General features: G+C 44.4%; 1 protein-coding gene across 2 annotated transcripts in view; it reads left to right on the top strand.

The window, feature by feature from the left end:
• Positions 1-23,306, top strand: part of LOC138661499 (class I histocompatibility antigen, F10 alpha chain-like) — a 51,098-nt gene that overhangs the window by 22,097 nt on the left and 5,695 nt on the right. For both annotated transcript variants that reach the window (XM_069746224.1, XM_069746223.1), the window contains exons 4-6: positions 15,479-15,748; positions 16,049-16,147; positions 17,634-17,660. In XM_069746224.1, coding sequence (XP_069602325.1) covers positions 15,479-15,748; positions 16,049-16,147; positions 17,634-17,660 — 396 coding nt within the window. The remainder of the gene's footprint in view (positions 1-15,478; positions 15,749-16,048; positions 16,148-17,633; positions 17,661-23,306) is intronic.

The following is a 23,306-nucleotide window of genomic DNA, read 5'->3' as shown; positions in this document are numbered from 1 at the left end:
AGGAGTAGATGAAGCGATAGAAATCGGAGGTGCATCATCATGAACCCCCTGACAACCCCAGCTTAACACAGACACTGATTTCCAGTCAAGGACTGGATTATGAGTTTGTAACCATGGCAGACCAAGTACTAGAACATCATGCAAATTATACAGTACCAGGAAGCGAATCACCTCCTGATGAACGGGAGTCATACGCATGGTCACTTTTGTCCAGTACTGAGGTTTATTCATAGCCAAAGGTGTAGAGTCAATTCCCTTCAAAGGAATAGGGACTTCCAGAGGCTCCAGACTAAACCCACAGCGATTGGCAAATGACCAATCCATAAGACTCAGGGCAGCGCCTGAATCCACATAGGCATCGACGGAAATGGATGATAATGAACAAATCAGAGTCACAGACAGAATGAACTTAGACTGTAAAGTACTAATGGCAACAGACTTATCAACCTTTTTTGTGCGTTTAGAGCATGCTGATATAACATGAGCTGAATCACCACAATAAAAGCACAACCCTTTTTTCCGCCTATACTTTTGCCGTTCACTTCTGGACTGAATTCTATCACATTGCATTATCTCAGGTGACGGTTCAGACGACACCGCCAAATGATGCACAGGTTTGCGCTCCCGTAAACGCCGATCAATCTGAACAGCCATAGTCATAGACTCATTCAGACCAGCAGGCGCAGGGAACCCCACCATAACATCTTTAATGGCCTCAGAAAGGCCATCTCTAAACTTTGCAGCCAGAGCGCACTCATTCCACTGAGTAAGTACCGACCACTTCCGAAATTTTTGACAATAAATTTCTGCTTCATCTTGCCCCTGAGAGAGGGCCAACAAAGCTTTTTCAGCCTGAATCTCTTGGTTAGGTTCCTCATAGAGCAAACCCAATGCCAGAAAAAACGCATCTGCATTAAGCAACGCAGGGTTCCCTGGTGCCAATGCAAATGCCCAATCCTGAGGGTCACCCCGCAGGAAAGATATAATTATCTTGACTTGCTGAGCAGGGTCTCCAGAGGAGCGAGATTTCAAAGAAAGAAACAACTTGCAATTGTTCCTAAAATTCAGAAAACGAGATCTATCTCCAGAAAAAAACTCTGGGACAGGAATTCTAGGTTCAGACATAGGAGCATCTACAACAAAATCCTGTATATTTTGAACCTTAGTGGCAAGATTATTCAGGCTGGAAGCCAAACTCTGGACGTCCATGATAAACAGCTGAGATCAGAGCCATTCAAAGATTAAGAGGAGGAGGAAGTAGCCAGGCTGCAATAAGGCTAGGCAGCAAACTCTGAGGGGAAAAAAAAAAAAAAAAAAAAAAAACTTCCTCAGACTACTTATCCTCCTACTTCAGCCAATACAAGTAACACTTTGTGTCCGGTTATACTGTCATGATCCCAATGGCAGGGGATCACAAAAAGGACAAGCACAGATACAAACAAGCTCTAGGGCGATGGAACCTGAGCTGACCGCGACCCTGAACCTAACACACAAATAAAAGTAGCCGGGGAACGTGCCTACGATGATCCTAGACGTCTCGCTCCAGCCGAAGATCTAACTTCCCCTATCAGAAGAAACACAGACCTCTCTTGCCTCCAGAGAAATACCCCACAGCAAATAGCAGCCCCCCACATATAATGACGGTGAAATGAGAGGAAAGCACATACGTAGTATGAAAACAGTTTCAGCAAAATGAGGCCCGCTAAAGCTAGATAGCAGAGGATACAAAAGTGAACTGCGCGGTCAGCGAAAAACCCTTCAAAAAACCATCCTGAAATTACTTGAACTCATGTGCCAACTCATGGTACATGAAAAGCAATTTCAGCCCACTAGAGCAACCAGCAGCAGAGAATCACATATCTGCAGGCTGGACTAAAAACCAAATTAAGCAAAACACAAAACAGGAAAATCCAAACTTAGCTTGTCCAGAAGGTTCTAGGAGCAGGGAGCAGAGGTAACAAGACACACTGGATACATTGATAACCGGCGAGGAAATGCCAGCAAAGCCAGGTTAAATAGGAAACTCCCATATGCTGATGGAACAGGTGGAACCCAGAAACCCAGGAAAGACAAGTCACCCAGTACCATCAGTAACCACCAGAGGGAGCCCAAAAACAGAACTCACAACAGTTGGGTGTGGACCACTGGTTGGGCTTACCCTGGAGGGGCGTGACTAAGTGATGACCTGGTCTTCACTAGCGCCTTTGCTGGTGAGGATAGACTTGGGCCGTTAGGGTAGTCACCAGATGTCATTTCAGAGCAGTGCCCAGACCTGCAACAGCTAACTGATGGGTCAGAGGTACAAGCACAAAGCACAGAAGACAGAGACAGAGATGTAATAAGACCGTCTGAGATAGAGGCAGGCAGCACTGGTTCAAAATACAAAGCTGGGATCAAGACTGGAGGGGTCAGACTGAACGAGAAAACAAGCCGGGTCGTTAACAGTAGAGACGATGCAGTAATGCCCAAAAACAGTGTTCTACAAACTTACTGCAACTAGGAACCAAAGTTCAGGAAAGGTGTGGAGGGAGAAGCTGCCTAATATATCCCCTGCTGGCAGCAGATAGGCCAGGGAAGCGATACTCAGCAGGACACAGCAAGGTAAAGTCTTGTCATGCATCCCAATAGCTAGGTGGAGATTCCCCAACAAGAGGAGGATGCAGCAGTGCTGGGAATGCTGCAAGAGGCAGTTTGGTGTGATGGTCTGACACTGGGAGGAGCAGAGCGGTGAACGCAGTAAGTAGGACGTTGCTGAGAGGGCATGCAAGTTACCAGTGTGGGGCTGGAAATCAGTGGTCCACGGGCCGCGCGGTGCCTGCCCGCTCGCTGTCTCCATATGCTGCTCTGAGCTGCGCCCGCCGCTGACTCCTATTGTGGAGGAGGGGCCTGGCCTCTGGCCACTTCCTCCACCAATCAAGCTGTGAGCGGAGGCAGGGAGAGAAGCAGAGCGCACGGGAACGGGGATGAGTATGTGGTATTTTTTCTTTCTCATGCGTATGGGCTTTTTGGGTGGGCATGGGTAGGCTATGGGGGCGACATGGTGCTGCACACATGGGGCGACATGGTGCTGCACACATAGGGCGACATGGTGCTGCACACATGGGGCGACATGGTGCTGCACACATGGGGCGACATGGTGCTGCACACATGGGGCGACATGGTGATGCACACATGGGGCGACATGGTGCTGCAAACATGGGGACACGTGGTGCTGCACACATGGGGCAACGTGGTGCTGCACACTGCATATGGGGGTGACATGCGGCACATGATGTTGCATATGGAGGCGAGATGCTTCACGTGGCGAGGCTATGGGGGCGACATGCTGCACATGGGGAGGCTATGGGGGAGACATGCAGTGTATATAGGGAGGCTGTGTGGGGGCTCATGCAGTATATGAGGAGGCTGTGTGGGGCTCATGCAGTATATGGGGAGGCTGTGTGGGGTTCATGCTGTATATAGGGAGGCTGTGTGGGGCTCATGCTGTATATGGGGAAGCTGTGTGGGGCTCATGCCGCATATAAGGGGCTGTTGGGGGGCTCATACGATGTACAGAAGGGGCTGTGCTCGGGTTCAAATGATATAGAGGGGGTTGTCAGCATTCTTAATTCTGCTCAATATTAAGTTATACAATTAATATGAATACAATTATCAATAATATAAAAATTATAATATATCGATATTAATATTGACCAGAATTAATTTCGGCCTATTGGTTCGGCCCTCCACAATGGTCACGGTCTCTCATGTGGCTCCTCGGGAAAATTAATTGCCCACCCCTACTCTACAAAATATGATGGCCCACACACATTGCTCCATATAGTATGATTGCCCTCCACACTGTATAATGGCCCCCCACATAGACCTCTAAACAGTATAATGGACAACGCATATACTTCTAAACAGTGTAATGGACCCCACAGACTCCTCCATACAGTATAACAGCACCACATAACCCTTTCTTACAGTATAATTGACCACTCACAGCCCTAAAAACAGTATAATTGGCCCCCATACAGCCCTCTAAACATTATAATGTCCATTACACAGCTCTTCAAACAGTATAATTGACCTTCACACAATCCTCTAAACAATATGGTAGCACCCACATACAAATAGTATGATGGCCCTAACATAGCACTCCAAATAGTATGATGGCCTCCACATAGTACTACAAATAGTATCATGGCCCTTCAAATTGTACGAAGGCCCCCACATAGCCCTCCAAGTAGTATGATGACCCCACAGAGCCTTCCAAATAGTATGATGGCCCCCCACATATCCCTCCAAACAGCCTGATGGCTCCAACGTAGCCCTCCAAATACTATGATAGCCCCAAAAATAGCCTTCCAAGTAGCATCATGTCCCCCACATAGCACTCCAAAGAGTAGAATGGCCCCCCACATAGCCCTACAAATAATATGATGGCCATCCAAAATAGCACTCCAAATAGTATGATGGTCATCCGTATAGCCTTCCAAATAGTATGATGCCCCCACACAGCCCTCCAAATAGTACTATGGCCCCACAAATAGCCCTCTAATTAGCATGATGGGCCCACAAATAGCTCTTCAAATAGTATTATGGCCCCACAAACAGCCCTCCAAATGGTATGAAGACCCCACAGATAGTATCCGGTACTGGGTTCGGTGTTCACAGGGGGATGTCACGGTGGTGACCCGGTCTGTGGCCCTGGGTGCCCATGTAAAAGGGGTATTAATTACAGTTTGTGTTCATGACCCCACCTGTGGTATTCAGTCAGAAGGGACCGACGATGCTGTAAGGGGTCCTCTGGGGTGATGTTATGGCAGCAAGATGTTATAACTTCCCACAGATGAAGTATATCCCCAGGGCTCTCGGTGTGTAGATGGAAGATGGCGAATAGTGCAGTAAAGAACGAGGACACAGGTTTGCAGTCTCTTTACCTGGTTTACTGAAGACTTCAGGCAGTCACAGTCCAGGGCACCAGATCACAGGGCAGGCAGAGTCCGGCCGGCTTGGAAGCGAATTCAGAGTCCCCTTTACCAGGTGGAGTTAAAAGCCTTCCTCATAGTGCAGTGGTATTGTAGTCCCTTACTGCCTATGGCTTCTGATAAGGTCCTCACCGTTTTCTCTGTTTTCCATAAAAGTGGGACACAAACTCGTATGGCAGGTGGCTCAAGCCTTTTTACAGGGTCTCTATCACGACCCGGGCTCTATGTGTCACTGTGCCTCCTGAGTATTAGGGCAGACAGGTGATGTGTAATCCAGCTGTCCTGCCGGTTTCTGCTGTCAGTCTTAGAGTCCTCACAACCTCGGTGTTCCAGCTACCGGTAATCTGTGCCAGCCAGGGAGGTAGCTAATTCACTGCTCTGCTCCACTGGTATCACTCTCCTGTGCTTCACTCTTCTGCACGCTTTCCACAAGCTGTCCTTTCCTTCTTAATTCTCTTTCTTTAGGAGCTGTAGCAACTCTGGCTACAGGGCTCCTTCAGTCCTTCCAAGACTCAATGTCTGACTGCTCTTCTCTGTCCTCTGACAGACTCCTTCTCTCACTCTCCCTTTCCCTCCAGACCAGGATGTATTTATAGGGGAGCTCACTCTACACTAGGTTTAGAGCTCCCCCTTCTGGCCTGGAGTGTGAACGTGTTGTGTGTATGTGATTACCTGGTGAAAGTTATCCTTCATCGCTTCCAAGCCTGACATCACTCTCCCAGTGAGGAAAGCAATGTTACTGTGACGACCAGGACCCTGGGGCATCACATTATTGATAAAACAAACAATACCTCTCTCCTTTCCCTATTAGGGACCTATTAGGTCACTGCAACTTGTGGTCTGCAAAGTTCGGCACAGTGGTCATGCTGTAATGACATCATCGCACATGCTGCTTTGAGACGTCAGACGCACAGAGAAAATGATGGGGGAGGGAGCATCAGCTGATGACTCCCCCTTCCATCATTGCTTTCGACTATATCCACATCCAGGATGCAGATACAATTGAAAGTTGGGTGGAATGGAAACTATGCCCGGGGGCCCCCAAAATCACATGCTCCATAGCAGCGAGTGGTCTACCAATGTTAGCAGTATGCCAGTGCTGCAGAACATATAAGAGATTACAGCACAGGTATACACAGTGACTTACAGCTGACATTTTTTCTGATGGAGTCATTCACCTTTCCCATCTTTTCCATCTCGTCCAGACCAACATGACATCTTCTCGACAAAGACTCGTCTGCAGAATTTACAACGAAGACACATCTGACTTATCACATTTTCTGCACCGTCCCCATCTATTCAGAACCTGTTCAAACTCCTCATCCTACTGTCACCCTAAGGGCAGAGACAGACTGACTAACTCATGCCAGGATCACATTGTTAATCTCGCACTGTCTGTGCGCTCTCCTGACCTGAGCTTGACAGCTGGATAGAAATACATCACGCTGTCATGTTCAGATCAGGAGAGGTGCTGGGTTAGTCCGTGCAGAGCGATGCGATCATCGCACGCGTTATACAGCAGTCTGTCTCTGCCCTAATGCTGAGCCGCTGCTGCCGTATCAGTCCCTTTTATTGCACCTGCTGTGTGACACAAAAAACTTACTCCTCTTACTGCCCCACATAATAATGCCACCACTGTGCTCATACATAGTAATGCTTCCTTTTTGTCCTGCAGATGGTAATATTGCCCCCTAGAAAATATTAATGCCCTGTGACAGTGCCCTAGTAGTGACGAGCGAGTATACTCGTTGCTCGGGTTTTCCATAGCACGCTCGGGTGGTCTCCGAGTATTTATGACTGCTCGGAGATTTAGTTTTCATTGCAGCTACTAGCCAGCCTGAGTACATGTGGGGGTTGCCTGGTTGCTAGAGAATCCCCACATGTAATCAAGCAGGCTAGTAGCTGTAAATCATTCAGCTGCCGTGAAGAAAACTAAATCTCCGAGCAGTCATAAATACCTATGACCTATAACAATAATGCTTCTTAAATGCTCACATAACATTAATAATGTCCCCTGTGTCACCCATTTACAGTAATGATGTCCCTTGAGTCCACCCACATGCACAGCTTCTCTATACACAGTATTATGCCCCACAGCATCTCTATACACAGTATTATGCCCCACAGCATCTCTATACACAGTATTATGCCCCACAGCATCTCTATACACAGTATTATGCCCCACAGGTTCTCTATACACAGTATTATGCCCCACAGGTTCTCTATACACAGTATTATGCCCCACAGTATCTCTATACACAGTATTATGCCCCACAGCTTCTCTATACAGAGTATTGTGCACCCACAGCTTCTCTATACACAGTATAATGCCCCACAGGTTCTCTATACACAGTATTATGCCCCACAGGTTCTCTATACACAGTATTATGCCCCACAGTATCTCTATACACAGTATTATGCCCCACAGCTTCTCTATACAGAGTATTGTGCACCCACAGCTTCTCTATACACAGTATAATGCCCCACAGGTTCTCTATACACAGTATTATGCCCCACAGCTTCTCTATACAGAGTATTATGCCCCACAGGTTCTCTATACACAGTATTATGCCCCACAGTATCTCTATACACAGTATTATGCCCCACAGCTTCTCTATACAGAGTATTGTGCACCCACAGCTTCTCTATACACAGTATAATGCCCCACAGGTTCTCTATACACAGTATTATGCCCCACAGGTTCTCTATACACAGTATTATGCCCCACAGGTTCTCTATACACAGTATTATGCCCCACAGGTTCTCTATACACAGTATTATGCCCCACAGGTTCTCTATACACAGTATTATGCCCCACAGGTTCTCTATACACAGTATTATGCCCCACAGTATCTCTATACACAGTATTATGCCCCACAGCTTCTCTATACAGAGTATTGTGCACCCACAGCTTCTCTATACACAGTATAATGCCCCACAGGTTCTCTATACACAGTATTATGCCCCACAGCTTCTCTATACAGAGTATTGTGCACCCACAGCTTCTCTATACACAGTATAATGCCCCACAGGTTCTCTATACACAGTATTGTGCACCCACAGCTTCTCTATACACAGTATTATGCCCCACAGCTTCTCTATACACAGTATTGTGCACCCACAGCTCCCCTATACACAGTATTATGCCCCACAGCTTCTCTATACACAGTATAATGCCCCACAGGTTCTCTATACACAGTATTATGCCCCACAGCTTCTCTATACAGAGTATTGTGCACCCACAGCTTCTCTATACACAGTATTATGCCCCACAGCTTCTCTATACACAGTATTGTGCACCCACAGCTCCCCTATACACAGTATGATGGCCCCCATAGTATCCTTCAATGTATAATGGCCCCTGCAGTAGCTCCCACACTGTATGATCCCATATATCCACTGTATAATTTCTCCCACAATAGCCTCCTTACTGTATGATGGCCCCCATATATCCACTGTATAATTTCTCCCACAATAGCCTCCTTACTGTATAATGGACTCAACAATATATAATGGCCCCGGGCCACAGTAGTCCCCACACTAGCCCATTCCATCTTTGTGCAGGTCTTTGGTCTTGTCCCTGGCATCCTTATAAAGCTCTTTGGTCTTGCCCGTGTTGTAGAGGATATATCCGATAGTTTTGGGCACAAAATACTAATTCTCCTAAATCAATGATTAAATCATCCTATCAAAAAAAGCTTGGAGAATTTCTTAATAAAATAAACAATTCTTTATTAAACACAATAATTAATAAAACCACTTCGGAAGAGGCATGGACGCGAAACGTGCGTTTGGAGGTTCCCACACATTACCCTTCAAGTCTGACTCAGTGGTATGTCACCCTAAGGGTTATATGCATCTTTTTGCTATGGGGATTGCCTTGCACCAATATAACACTACTATATTGCACTTTGCACTTTAAAAAACTTTCCTCTTTGTTTATGCACTTTTGCAGTGATTATGATATAAATTTAAGATATATATATATATATATATATATATATATATATATATATATATATTGGATGATGCTTGGCTTAATCTGCAAAAAGGCATTTAAGGAACTATAGAAATGATTGCAGCAGTGTATATGGTTGAAATCACCAATAGGATGTAATTCTTTCCATCCCGCTAGAGGGCAGTGTGATAATAAAAGAATATGAAAACTCACCCTATATATAAAATTTCTGTATTGATTTTGTATGAATAAATTGTGGAAATTTGTGGCTGCAATTCTTGAGAAGGTTATGGTGAATATAGTTCCATAGTCCAATATAATGAGGACGGTCTTTTTGTGAGAATAATCATGTATTTTTAAGAAACTATCTAATATTTGTACCACTTCTTACTTGAAGGTATCATGTATCGTCTAATCATGTACTACTTACAATCTATGTGTTTTATTAATTATTGTGTTTAATAAAGAATTGTTGATTTTATTAAGAAATTCTCCAAGCTTTTTTAGATAGGATGATTCCATGTTGTAGAGGTTAGAGTCTGACTGATTAATGGAGTCTGTGGACAGGAGTCTTTTATAAAGGTGACTATGTAAGACAGCTGTCTGTAATGCAGGTAACGAGCTGATGAGGAGCGTCTAACTGGTCTATAGGAGCCAGAACTAATGGTTGGTAGGGGATCAAATATTATTAATATAATATTTATATAATTTATACAATGTGATTTTCTGGATTTTATTTTTGATATTCTCTCTCAATGTTAAAATAAACCTACCCTTAAAATTATAGACCGTTCATGTCTTTGTCAGTGGGCAAACTTACAAAATCAGCAAGGGATCAAATACTTAGTTCCCCCACTGTATATGATGGCTACACACTTAAGATGGTTTCCACAGTAGCCCCCATACTGTAACGGCTGCCACAGTAGCCCATACACTTTATAATGACCCTCACACTAGACCCCATACTGCATAATAGCCCCCACAGTAGCTCCCACACTATACAGAGCCTTGCGAAAGTATTCGGCTCCCTGGAACTTTTTAACCTTTTCCCACATATGCTTCAAACATAAAGATACCAAATGTAAATTTTTGGTGAAGAATCAACAACAAGTGGAACTCAATTGTGAAGTTGAACAAAATTTATTGATTATTTTAAATTTTTTTAAATTTTTGCGGAAAATCAAAAACTGAAAAGTGGGGCGTGCAATATTATTCGGCCCCTTCACTGTCAGTGCAGCAAACTCACTCCAGAAGTTCACTGTGGATCTCTGAATGATCCAATGTTGTCCTAAATGCCTAATGATGATAAATATAATCCACCTGTGTGTAATCAAGTCTCCGTATAAATGCACCTGCTCTGTTATAGTCTCAGGGTTCTGTATGAAGCACAGAGAACATCATGAAGACCAAGGAACACAACAGGCAGGTCCGTGATACTGTTGTGGAGAAGTTTAAAGCCAGATTTGGATACAAAATGATTTCCAAAACTTTAAACATCCCAAGGAGCACTGTGCAAGCGATCATATTGAAATGGAAGGAGTATCATACCACTGCAAATCTACCAAGACCCGGCCGTCCCTCTAAACTTTCATCTCACACAAGGAGAAGACTGATCAGAGATGCAGCCAAGAGGCCCATGATCACTCTGGATGAGCTGCAGAGATCTACAGCTGAGGTGGGACAGTCTGTCCATAGGACAACAATCAGTCCTACACTGCACAAATCTGACCTTTATGGAAGAGTGGCAAGAAGAAAGCCATTTCTCAAAGATATCCATAAAAAGTGTCATTTAAAGTTTGCAACAAGCCACCTGGGAGACACCAAACATGTGGAAGAGGGTGCTCTGGTCAGATGAAACCAAAATCAAACCTTTTGGCAACAATGCCAAACGATATGTTTGGCGTAAAGGCAACACAGCTCATCACCCTGAACACACCATCCCCACTGTCAAACATGGTGGTGGCAGCATCATGGTTTGGGCTTGCTTTTCTTCAGCAGGGACAAGGAAGATGGTTAAAACTGATGGGAAGATGGATGGAGCCAAATACGGGACCATTCTGGAAGAAAACCTGTTGGAGTCTGCAAAAGACCTGAGACTGGGACGGAGATTTGTCTTCCAACAAGACAATACACCCAAACATAAAGCAAAATCTACAATGGAATGGTTCACAAATAAACGTATCCAGGTGTTAGAATGGCTAAGTCAGAGTCCAGACATCAATCCAATCGAGAATCTGTGGAAAGAGCTGAAAACTGCTGTTCACAAACGATCTCCATCAAACCTCACTGAGCTCGAGCTGTTTGCCAAGGAAGATTGGGCGAGAATTTCAGTCTCTCCATGTACAAAACTGATAGAGACAAACCCCAAGAGACTTGTAATCACAGCAAAAGGTGGGGCAACAAAGTATTACATTAAAGGGGCCAAATAATATTGCACGCCCCTCTTTTCAGTTTTTGATTTTCCAGAAAAATTTAAAATAACCAATAAATTTAATTCAACTTCACAATTGTGTCCCACTTGTTGTTGATTCTTCATCAAAAATTGACATTTGGTATCTTTATGTTTGAAGCATGATATGTGAGGAAAGGTTGAAAAGTTCCAGGGGGCCAAATACTTTTGCAAGGCACTGTATAATGGCTTACACACTGTATGAGGGCCCCAACACTGTATGAGGGAGCCCCACATTAGCCCCCACATTGTATGATGGCTCTTCACACTTTATGTTGCACTTGCACTGTGCGAGTGCCCCCTCCGGAACCGCTCACTTTATGCCACCACACTTTAAGGGCCCACCCAGTCACCCTCTTACTGTAGAAGGGTCCCCCAGTAGCCTATAAACTGTATGAGGGGCCCCACAGTAGCCCCCACAATGAATGATGGCCTCCACATTTTATGATGCCCACACCCTTTATGAGGGCCCCAAAACTTTATAATGTCCCCATACTTGGAGGCCCCCTGTGAGAGTTCACATTGTAATGGTGTCCTTCCACTGTATCCCTATATGGTATGAGGGCCACCCATAGTAGCACACAATATGAAGGTCCCCCATACTTTATTATGCCACCAAAGTCACACCACAAGTATTAATTAAAATTAAAACATCATAAACTCACCTAACCACGGACCAACACGTAGATGTCATCTTACCGGTGAAAGCACAGGAAGTACCGCCATGGTGACATCATTGCACCTCGCCAACCACAACTCATCCTGTGCATCACCCTGCCATTTTGTAGGTGGCAGGTTCAAAGCAACCTTCGGTCTACAGAAAGGACAGTGGTAGTGCTCTACCATGGAGCTTATCTGTATTGACATGCTATGCATGCCGATAGAGGTAAGCGCAGCGGGTGGGCCCCTCCAAGTCCTCTTTTCCCAATCCGACTCTTCCCTCAGTATCTATGCTACGGAACATAATCATTGTCTTCCCTTGCTTTACTTTGTTCTTATCTGTTGCTTGGTATGTATTTGTTCTATTGTTCTTTACCATCATCATTTAGGAGCATGATGATTACATGCAATAAATATGCAATGAAGATATTCTGCTTATATGTCATGATTTCTATTTGCTTTGCATGTTTTGATTATTGTTGTTAAACCTGTCATATCTTTTTTGTCCCACAACATAAACATTTAACATCTTTGATTACCCACACTGACCTCAAGTGCCCTCTCCCATAGCTCATTTCAAGCATTTTTCATACACAAGGTCAATAACATCAGACACAAATTCACTCTACAATCCCTGTAATGCCTCTAAGTGTTTCACCCATAATCATTTCCTCAACAATGAAACACTGTCCTCCACACTTCACTATTAGTAATGGGCGAACCCGTGGATGGTCAAGTTCAGCCGAACATACGAAAATAAGTTTGGTTCGAGTTGTGGCTCTGGGCTGCTTTTTTAGGCTGAGGGGGCCAATATCAAAGGCCCTTTACTAATATGAGAATACCAGCCCCCAGCTGTTGGCTTTAGCTTGGCTGGTTGTTAAAAATGAAGGGACCCCATGCCAGTTTTTAAAAATGTATTTAAATAATTTAAAAAAAGGGCATGGAATCCCTCTAGTCTTGATAAAGCTGATAGCCATGATAAAGCTGATAGCTGAGGGTTGCAGCCTGCAGCTGTCAGTTTTGCCTGCGCTGGTTATCAAAAATAGAAGACATCCCACATCATATTTTATTTATTTATAGCACAGGTGCCAGTTGATCAATACTCCCACCAGCGGCACCTGCTCTCCGTTATCAGCGACAGTAGGTGTAGGCTGATGAGCATAGTATTCCCTCATCTGCTGACGTCTGTGACCAGAAGTAACCTTTTTACAGCCGGTTACAGCTTTTGGCTCACACTGTCATCTGACAGCATGGGAACCGCAGCTCTCTGACCAGCGGTAATGATCTTACAGCCGATCAGAGCTGCCGGTGTTACTTGTGTTGTCATGCAGATGACAGCATGGGGAACGGCCGATGTTCAGGATGCAAAACCCGAATAGTAACAGGAACATCTTAGAGAAGTCAATGTTCGGAGTCCGTGCCCGAACAGTAGGTCTTCGGTACAGACTCCAAACTTTACTGTTTGGGTTCGCCCATCTCTACTCATTATCTGTGACCTTGACCAAATTCCTAATTCCTAAACCCATATCTTTGGCCAATATTAAAGGAATTATCCAGGACTTTTATTATTTTTGTGTATGGGGTTAAGAAATAACATGGAGTAACTAGCCTGTTCTGTCCGGGGGTCAATCTATGCCAGCAAAGGTAATGACTCTCTCGTCAACAGAGGCAGCGACTTCCCTTCTGGTCTGATCTGTCAATGGGGCATCACTGCCAACAAAAAGCTGATTGACTGCCTGATCCCTGCAGTTATGCATTGGGGAGCTGGCTGTCAATCAGCAGTAATGCCCCATCGACAGAGCAGATAAAAAATACGCTGCTCTCTCAACTTGATATCAGCTGAAGCAGGGGAATAGCTAGCAGGAGTTGTCCGTGACTGCTCTGAGTTGGCAGAGATCATCGCCGATCAGAACAGTCCGGTAGTTAGCAACTACTCGTCTTTTATTTCTTAGCCCCATATGCAATATACAAAAATAATTAAAGTCCCAGATAATGTTTTTAAGTACTTCCTCCCTTCCTTGTTGTTTTAAGCTTCTAACCATCAAAATACCTCTAACGTTCAGGAGGACAGTGTCTATAATGCAGAGGCAGGAGTTGTGACCAACAGGTTCATAAGACCTCCATTACATTAGACTTATGCTATCTGCACCCACTGATATCGACTGGTTCGGCCTCCTGTGTAATGTGGATGGGGATTCCAGACAATTGATTGTCGGGGGCAGTGGCGTAACTGGAGTCCAGTGGGTTTTAGTGCAAAGTTTGTACTTGTTGGTCAGATGTTTTAATCCTTGTAGTGTTCTAAATCCCATAAAGACATACATGTTGCCCCTCCCCCCCATAATGTAATAATGTCCTAAATCCTGTAGTAATGTCACTCATCCTGGGCCACCTCCTAGTATAATGTCCTCTGTTCTGGGCCCCTTAGTGGTATAATGTCCTCTATTCTGGGCCCATTCCGGTACTAATGTCCCCTCCTGTGCCTCTTGCAGTAATAATGTCCAATAATGTTCCAGTTCCCTGGGCCCATCCTGTAATAACGCTCCTCGCTGTGCTGCTGTTCTCTAACACATTAAAAAAAAAGTCTTCTTACCTTACTCCACTCCCACGACACGCGGCATCACCTTTTGTAGCTGGCACACAGGCCGTCAGCTGACTTCGATGGGCCTACTATGGGCAACGCATGACATCACTGCTACGCGTTGCCTCTGACTAGCATGCCGACGTCAGCTGCTGGCCTCTGATTGGCTGGTGACAGGTAATGCAGTGCTGGGACCTAGCGGATCTCTGCGCCACAGTACATTACAGCTGAATGTGCTTTCTCTGCGGGTCTCCCTCTGCTCCCGTGATCCTTATGCCCCTGGTTGGGGGAGTTAAAAATCCGGCATGTCTGATTATGGACTGCGAATCCTTTTGGTCTCTCTATGATGAGATGCCAAACACTTTGGAGCAACCTCAACTTGCGCCATATTTTTGCAATTTTCAACGTTTTTACACCAGAATTCTGCATTCCAGATGAATCCGGCTCATATAATGACCTTTCGTGTGAATAGATTTGTGCTATAGTCTCTCAGTTATGAATACTGAGGCCTTAATTTAACCCCATCTTTTCTGAATCACCGTGTATATAAAGGGGGCAGTCTGTTTGGCTCATTTTATTAGCTATGCAAGTCCCCTGTCTATCACGGCTAACATAAAGACATGATAATGGGTCTGGCATAGGTAATGTCAGTCAACCAACCTCTTTCATTGACATCATCCATACAGTGAGGAGAAGGAAGCTCTCTCTTATGTCAAAGCAAATGCAGAGGTAGAGATGCTGGGCCTGACGTTGACAGCAGGACAACAGTGGAACTGTGATCATGAAAAATCCTTACCCCACATCAATAAATGTAATTTTATCTGCAGTCAGACATATCCTTTTTCTTTTTTCTCTCTCAGTTCGGCCCCAGGTGAAGGTGTCCGGTCAGGGGAAAGGAGACACCATGAAGCTTCACTGCCAGGTGTACGGATTTCACCCCCGACCTGTGGATGTGAAATGGATGATCGGGAACGACGAGGTTCACTCCTATGAGACCACAAACGTCCTCCCCAATCCTGACGGCACCTATCAGATCAGGGTCAGTGCGGAAGTGACCCCCAAAGATGGCGACAGCTTCTCCTGTTATGTGGACCACAGCAGCCTGGAGGAGCCGCTACTCATAAAATGGGGTGAGTGTGATCTGCGTAGTCTGTATGTCCTCAGAAAAACATCGTCTAGATACCTTCCTGTTAAATAGGGTTTTCGCCTTTTTTTCACAGAGATAAACAATATAGACTGAAATGGATATTGTTTCTATCTACTTAGAAAGATATATTATTTTCTTTTATTGCTGCAGCCATTTTTGTAAAGCTGATAAAAGGAAATGCAGACATATTGGTTGTCGCCCATTAAACAACTTCTCCAAAACAGATCAATTTACCTCTTTACATCTTAGATTATATCATGTTCTCCTTGTTTTACCTTTTTAGAATCACCACGACCTTTTCCCCTGGCTGTGGTCATCGGCACGGTGGTCTCTATCATTCTTATTTTCCCATTTACCATTGCTGGAGTTATTATATACAAAAGTAAGTGTCAAGAATAAAAGGCTCAGTGCAGCCGGACCACCTCAAAATGGGAGTCATCAGTGTACACCATTCAAACTACTGCCATCTTAAACAGTTTTCTAAAAATGACCCGCTCGAGTTATTGTAGTTATCTCGCTAAGCGATCTTCAGTCGTCATGTATTGTACTGTATGTGCACTTGCGGTCCCATGGTTCGTGAGAGGATGTTCCCAATCTAAAAAGAGGGAGGAGGAAATCGGAGACAGATTTATGATTGAGTTCAAAATACAAACACTGTCCTACAAAACCATCCATAACCTTTCTCTTCCATACATCTTCGAACTAATCTCCCGATATCTTCCCTCACGTAATCTCCGGTCCACCCAAGACCTCCTTCTCTCCTCCACACTTATACGTTCCTCACCCAATCTCCTCCAAGACTTCTCCCGAATATCCCCCATCCTCTGGAATGCCACGCCTCCGATTATGATATCTTCCCTCACGTAATCTCCGGTCCACCCAAGACCTCCTTCTCTCCTCCACACTTATTTGTTCCTCACCCAATCTCCTCCAAGACTTCTCCCGAATATCCCCCCATCCTCTGGAATTCCACGCCTCAACACGTCCGATTATCCACCACATTTGGATCCTACAGACGGAACCTGAAAACCCATCTCTTCAGGAAAGCCTACAGCCTGCAATGACCACACGGCCACCTCAACACCACCGGACCTACTGTAAACCTACTGTTTCCCTCCCCATCATCCTGTAGAATATAAGTCCGCAAGGGCAGGATCCTCTTCCCTCTGAAACAAAGAATGAACCAGCTCACCCACAGCGGCATACGGCTTACTGGAGCACGGAACTCAAGCTTTCACATGCGTGAGAAAAAGGAGATGTGTTCCTGTTTGATAAAGGACACCTCGAGCCTTTGAAACGCGTAACTATATCTTGCCATGTGAACTTTGCCATTGCCATGGTTTTTTAAGAAGCATTTTCTAATAAATTTTTGGATTCGAAGAAGCTGGAACACATCTGCTTTTTCTCCTCTTCCCCCTGTACCAGTCTATCATTGTTAGTATGTCTACTGTAAGTGGATATTTGTATTTTGTAGGTAACCCCTTCTCATGTACAGCACCATGAAATCAATGGTGTTATATATATATATATAAATAATAATAAGTGGAAGGTCCAGAGATGAAAGGGAAAATAAGGCGGTACTTTCCGCTGATGAAAAGATTTCAGTTTCTTCATTCATAGGAAATAGCTGAAAGTAGAATTTTTTCCAAAACAGTGCATGAGTGATTGATGAGTGATGATGAATTGCACATGGAAAACTGAAATATAACGTAAAGGAATGTTGGTGGAGTAATAAAAAAAAACATTAAATCTCGAAAATGTTCTACTTATAGATCATTAGGAATCAGGAGCTTTGTACACTTTTTAGTATACAAGTATTATGGTTTCAGTTTTTTTGCAGCTAATCCCATCTCTTCTGCTTATTCCAGAAAAGAAGAATTACAGCGCAGCGGGCAGTGAGTAGCTTTCACTATTTGTGATCTCTAAGGGGCCGGGTCAAGTATTACTGCTATTAGAATTATAGCCAAGAAGGTTGTGTTTTTTTATATGTGTTTATGCTACTTTTCGAATAGTCCTCGCTGCTCAGTACTGTGGGAGGTTTTCACAGTTATTGTCAAAACAAAATAATATTGTACAGTGCAGCGAAATTCAGGATGTAATAACTGCAAAACTCGCCAAACCTAATATAAAGAATTGAGCTCATGTAAGGGTTGTATGGGTGTAAGGAAAAGTGACAAACTCCCCTTGTGGCCGGAGGGCAAACGCACTCTCCAACAAGACTCCGACACACATCATATCTTGAAAACATCTTGAATTTATTTACATGTGGAGGCAACACAACTATGAATGTTACAGAACTTCAGAAAAAAACAACAATGGCATTTGACAGTTTACTTCAACCAACCGTAATATGCGTGGCATCCAGGGCTGCACCACTACCTTTGATACCATTAACAATGATAAATGTAAGGTTATACACATGGGAAGAAGGAATCAATATCACCATTACACACTGAATGGGAAACCACTAGGTAAGTCTGACAGGGAGAAGGACTTGGGGATCCTAGTTAATGATAAACTTACCTGGAGCAGCCAGTGCCAGGCAGCAGCTGCCAAGGCAAACAGGATCATGGGGTGCATTAAAAGAGGTCTGGATACACATGATGAGAGCATTATACTGCCTCTGTACAAATCCCTAGTTAGACCGCACATGGAGTACTGTGTCCAGTTTTGGGCACCGGTGCTCAGGAAGGATATAATGGAACTAGAGAGAGTACAAAGGAGGGCAACAAAATTAATAAAGGGGATGGGAGAACTACAATACCCAGATAGATTAGCGAAATTAGGATTATTTAGTCTAGAAAAGAGACGACTGAGGGGTGATCTAATAACCATGTATAAGTATATAAGGGGACAATACAAATATCTCGCTGAGGATCTGTTTATACCAAGGAAGGTGACGGGCACAAGGGGGCATTCTTTGCGTCTGGAGGAGAGAAGGTTTTTCCACCAACATAGAAGAGGATTCTTTACTGTTAGGGTAGTGAGAATCTGGAATTGCTTGCCTGAGGAGGTGGTGATGGCGAACTCAGTCGAGGGGTTCAAGAGAGGCCTGGATGTCTTCCTGGAGCAGAACAATATTGTATCATACAATTATTAGGTTCTGTAGAAGGACGTAGATCTGGGGATTTATTATGATGGAATATAGGCTGAACTGGATGGACAAATGTCTTTTTTCGGCCTTACTAACTATGTTACTATGTTACTATGTTACCTGCATCACTACCTGCACCATTACCTGCACCACTACCTGCATCACTACCTGTACCTGAAGCATTACCTGCACAACTACCTGCACCATTACCTGCACCACTACCTGCACCATTACCTGCCCAACTACCTTTACCTGAAATATTACCTGCACTACTACTTGCACAACTACTTGCTCCACTACCTGCACCATTACCTGCCCAACTACCTGTACCTGAAGTATTACCTGCATCACTACCTGCACCACTACCTGCTCCACTACCTGCACTATTACCTTCAATTAAATACCACAGTACACCCCAAGATATCTACAAATCACAAAAAATATATATCTCACTATATCAGTACATAGACCATTAGATAGGTCTAACCACTGCCAAAGAAGAGACTAAAACCAGAGCAACGAACTAGGAAAGCCACCAGTAAAGTATACCAGTTAAAGGGTAATTGTTGTGAATTCTGCTCTTGGGTTCCCTCCAGTGGTTGTAGGTGGGAATGCAGTTGTCTCTGAGTCACAGTCATGGCAAGGTGTATCTGCTGATTGCTGTTCTGACTGGGATATTTAAGTGTGCAGGATTCATTAGCCCTTGCCAGTTGTCAATGTTTCTTCTGAAGTGTTGGTTCACTTTCTGGCTTCTCCTGCTCAGCTGTCAATTCTGCAAAGATAAGTGTCTGGTTTTTGTTTCAGTGGCACACATGCAGTGTGCTTATATTCTGTGCTATTCATTTGTTTTTCTCTTGTCCAGCTTAGACTGTGCCAGTGTTTTCTCAGTCTTGTTGGATTCTCTGGAGTTGCAGATATACGCTCCACATCTTTAGTTGATGGTGGAGTTTTTGTATTTTGTGCTGTGGATATTTTTGGAAGGATTTTTTAATACTGACCGCTTAGTATCCTGTCCTATCCTTTCCTATTTAGCTAGTGTGTGCCTCATTTGCTAAATCCTGTTTTCTGCCTACGTGTGTCTTTTCCTCTACTACTCACAGTCAATATTTGTGGGGGGCTGCCTATCCTTTGGGGTTCTGCTCTGAAGCAAGGTAGAAATTCCTATTGCCATCTATAGGGGTATTTAGTCCTCCGGCTGTGTCGAGGTGTCTAGGGTTTGTTAGGTACACCCCACGGCTACTTCTAGTTGCGGTGTTAAGATCAGGGTTTGCGGTCAGTATAGTTACCACCTACTCCAGTGAGAGTTTTCATGCTGATCCAAGGTCACCTGATCATAACAGGTAATTAAAAATTACCCTGAAAATAAAGGCATAATTTTTAATTACCCTTTAACTGGTATACTTTCTGGTGGCTTTCCTAGTTCATTGCTCTGGTTTTAGTCTGCACTATTACCTGCCCAACTACCTGTACCTGAAGCATTACCTGCACCAACACCTGAAGCATTACCTGCATCACTAACTGGAGCATTACCTGCACCACTACCTGGAGCATTACCTGCACCACTACCTGAAGTATTACCTGCACCACTACCTGAAGTATTACCTGCACCACTACCTGAAGTATTACCTGCACCACTACCTGAAGTATTACCTGCACCACTACCTGAAGTATTACCTGCACCACTACCTGAAGCATTACCTGCACCACTACCTGGAGCATTACCTGCACCACTACCTGGAGCATTACCTGCAACACTACCTGAAGTATTACCTGCACCACAACCTGAAGTATTACCTGCACCACTACCTGAAGTATTACCTGTACCACTACCTGAAGTATTACCATTTTTTTTTCTCCAGACTACTTTGTCTTCTCCTCCCTCTTAATCTCTGGGTGGCTGAAGAGCCTTGTGCTAGCATGAATGTTCAGGAATTAGCTTCTCGTGTAGACCAGCTTGCTGCTCGGGTACAGGGTATTTCTGATTATATTGTTCAGACTCCTGTTTTAGAACCGAAGATTCCTACTCCTGATTTGTTTTTTGGTGACAGGTCCAAATTTTTGAGTTTTAAAAACAACTGTAAACTGTTTTTTGCTTTGAGACCTCGATCCTCCGGTTGATTCCATTCAGCGAGTAAAAATTGTCATTTCCCTGCTGCGTGGCGACCCGCAGGATTGGGCATTTTCCCTGGAATCTGGGAATCCGGCTTTGCTTGATGTAGACTCCTTTTTTCAGGCCTTGGGATTGTTATATGATGAACCTAATTCTGTGGATCAAGCTGAAAAGACCTTGTTGGCCCTGTCTCAGGGCCAAGAGGCGGCAGAATTGTATTGTCAGAAATTCAGAAAATGGTCGGTGTTGACTAAATGGAATAATGATGCTTTGGCGGCAATTTTCAGAAAGGGTCTTTCTGAATCCGTTAAAGATGTCATGGTGGGGTTTCCCACGCCTTCCGGTCTGAGTGATTCTATGTCTCTGGCCATTCAGATTGACCGGCGCTTGCGGGAGCGCAGAACTGTGCGCGCTGTGGCGTTATCCTCAGAGCAAATTCCTGAGCCAATGCAGTGTGATAGGATTCTGTCTAGAACGGAACGACAAGGTTTCAGACGTCAGAATAGGTTGTGTTATTATTGTGGCGATGCTTCTCATGTCATTTCTGTCTGTCCTAAGCGGACAAAGAGGATCGCCAGTTCAATTACCATCAGTACTGTACAACCTAAATTTTTATTATCTGTGTCCTTGATCTGCTCATTGTCATCATTTTCGGTCATGGCGTTTGTGGATTCAGACGCCGCCTTGAACTTAATGGACTTCGAGTTTGCCAAGCGTTGTGGTTTTCCCTTGCAGCCTTTGCAGAACCCTATTCCTTTAAGGGGCATTGATGCTACACCCTTGGCTAAAAATAAACCCCAGTTTTGGACACAGGTTACCATGCGCATCGCGGCAGTCCATCAGGCAGATTGTCGATTTCTGGTGTTGCATAATTTGCATGATACTATCGTGCTGGGTTTTCCGTGGTTGCGGGTACATAATCCTGTGTTGGATTGGAAGTCCATGTCTGTGACTAGTTGGGGTTGTCAGGGGGTTCATAATAATGTTCCTTTGATGTCAATCTCCCCTTCTTCCTCTTCTGAAATTCCAGAGTAATTGTCTGATTTTCAGGATGTATTCGATGTGCCCAAGTCCAGTTTCCTTCCACCGCACAAGGACTACGATTGTGCTATTGACTTGATTCCAGGCTGTAAGTTTCCTAAGGGTTGACTGTTCAACCTGTCTGTGCCTGAACATACCGCCATGCGGAGCTATATTAAGGAGTCTTTGGAGAAAGGGCATATTCGACCATCTTCTTCACCGTTAGGAGCGGGGTTCTTTTTTGTTGCTAAAAAAGATGGTTCCTTGAGACCCTGTATTGATTATCGCCTCTTGAATAAGATCACGGTCAAGTTTCAATACCCTTTACCTTTGCTTTCCGATTTGTTGGCTAGGATTAAGGGAGCTAGTTGGTTTACTAAGATTGACCTTCGGGGAGCATATAATCTTGTTCGTATTAAGCAGGGTGATGAATGGAAAACTGTGTCTAACACGCCTGAAGGCCATTTTGAATACCTTGTGATGCCATTCGGACTCTCTAATGCTCCATCTGTTTTTCAGTCCTTCATGCATGATATCTTCCGGACTTATCTTGATAAATTCTTGATTATATATTTGGACGATATTTTGATTTTTTCCGATGATTGGGAGTCTCATGTGCAACAGGTCAGGATGGTATTTCAGATCCTTCGTGACAATGCTTTGTTTGTGAAAGGGTCTAAGTGTCTCTTTGGGGTGCAGAAGGTTTCTTTTTTGGGCTTCATTTTTTCTCCCTCGTCTATAGAGATGGATCCGGTTAAGGTTCAGGCCATTCATGATTGGATTCAGCCCACATCCGTGAAGAGCCTTCAGAAATTTTTGGGTTTTGCTAATTTTTATCGCCGTTTCATTGCTAATTTTTCCACCCTTGACCGATTTGACGAAGAAAGGCACTGATGTGGCGAATTGGTCCTCTGCGGCTGTCTCTGGCTTTCAGGAGCTTAAACGTCGATTTACTTCTGCTCCGGTGTTGCGCCAACCGGATGTTTCTCTTCCATTTCAGGTTGAGGTTGACGCTTCTGAGATTGGGGCAGGGGCCGTTTTGTCTCAGAGGGATCCTGTTGGTTCCTTGATGAAACCGTGTGCCTTCTTTTCTTTTTCGCCTGCTGAACGCAATTATGATGTCGGCAATCGGGAGTTGTTGGCTATGAAGTGGGCGTTTGAGGAGTGGCGACATTGGCTTGAGGGAGCTAAGCACCGTATTGTGGTCTTGACCGATCATAAGAATCTTATTTACCTCGAGTCTGCCAAACGGCTGAATCCTAGACAGGCTCGATGGTCCTTGTTTTTTTCCCGTTTTGATTTCGTGGTCTCGTACCT

This window comes from Ranitomeya imitator, chromosome 2 (genome assembly GCF_032444005.1).
Source record: "Ranitomeya imitator isolate aRanImi1 chromosome 2, aRanImi1.pri, whole genome shotgun sequence".
Lineage (NCBI taxonomy): Eukaryota > Metazoa > Chordata > Amphibia > Anura > Dendrobatidae > Ranitomeya > Ranitomeya imitator.
This window is presented reverse-complemented; position numbering and strand designations above follow the sequence as displayed.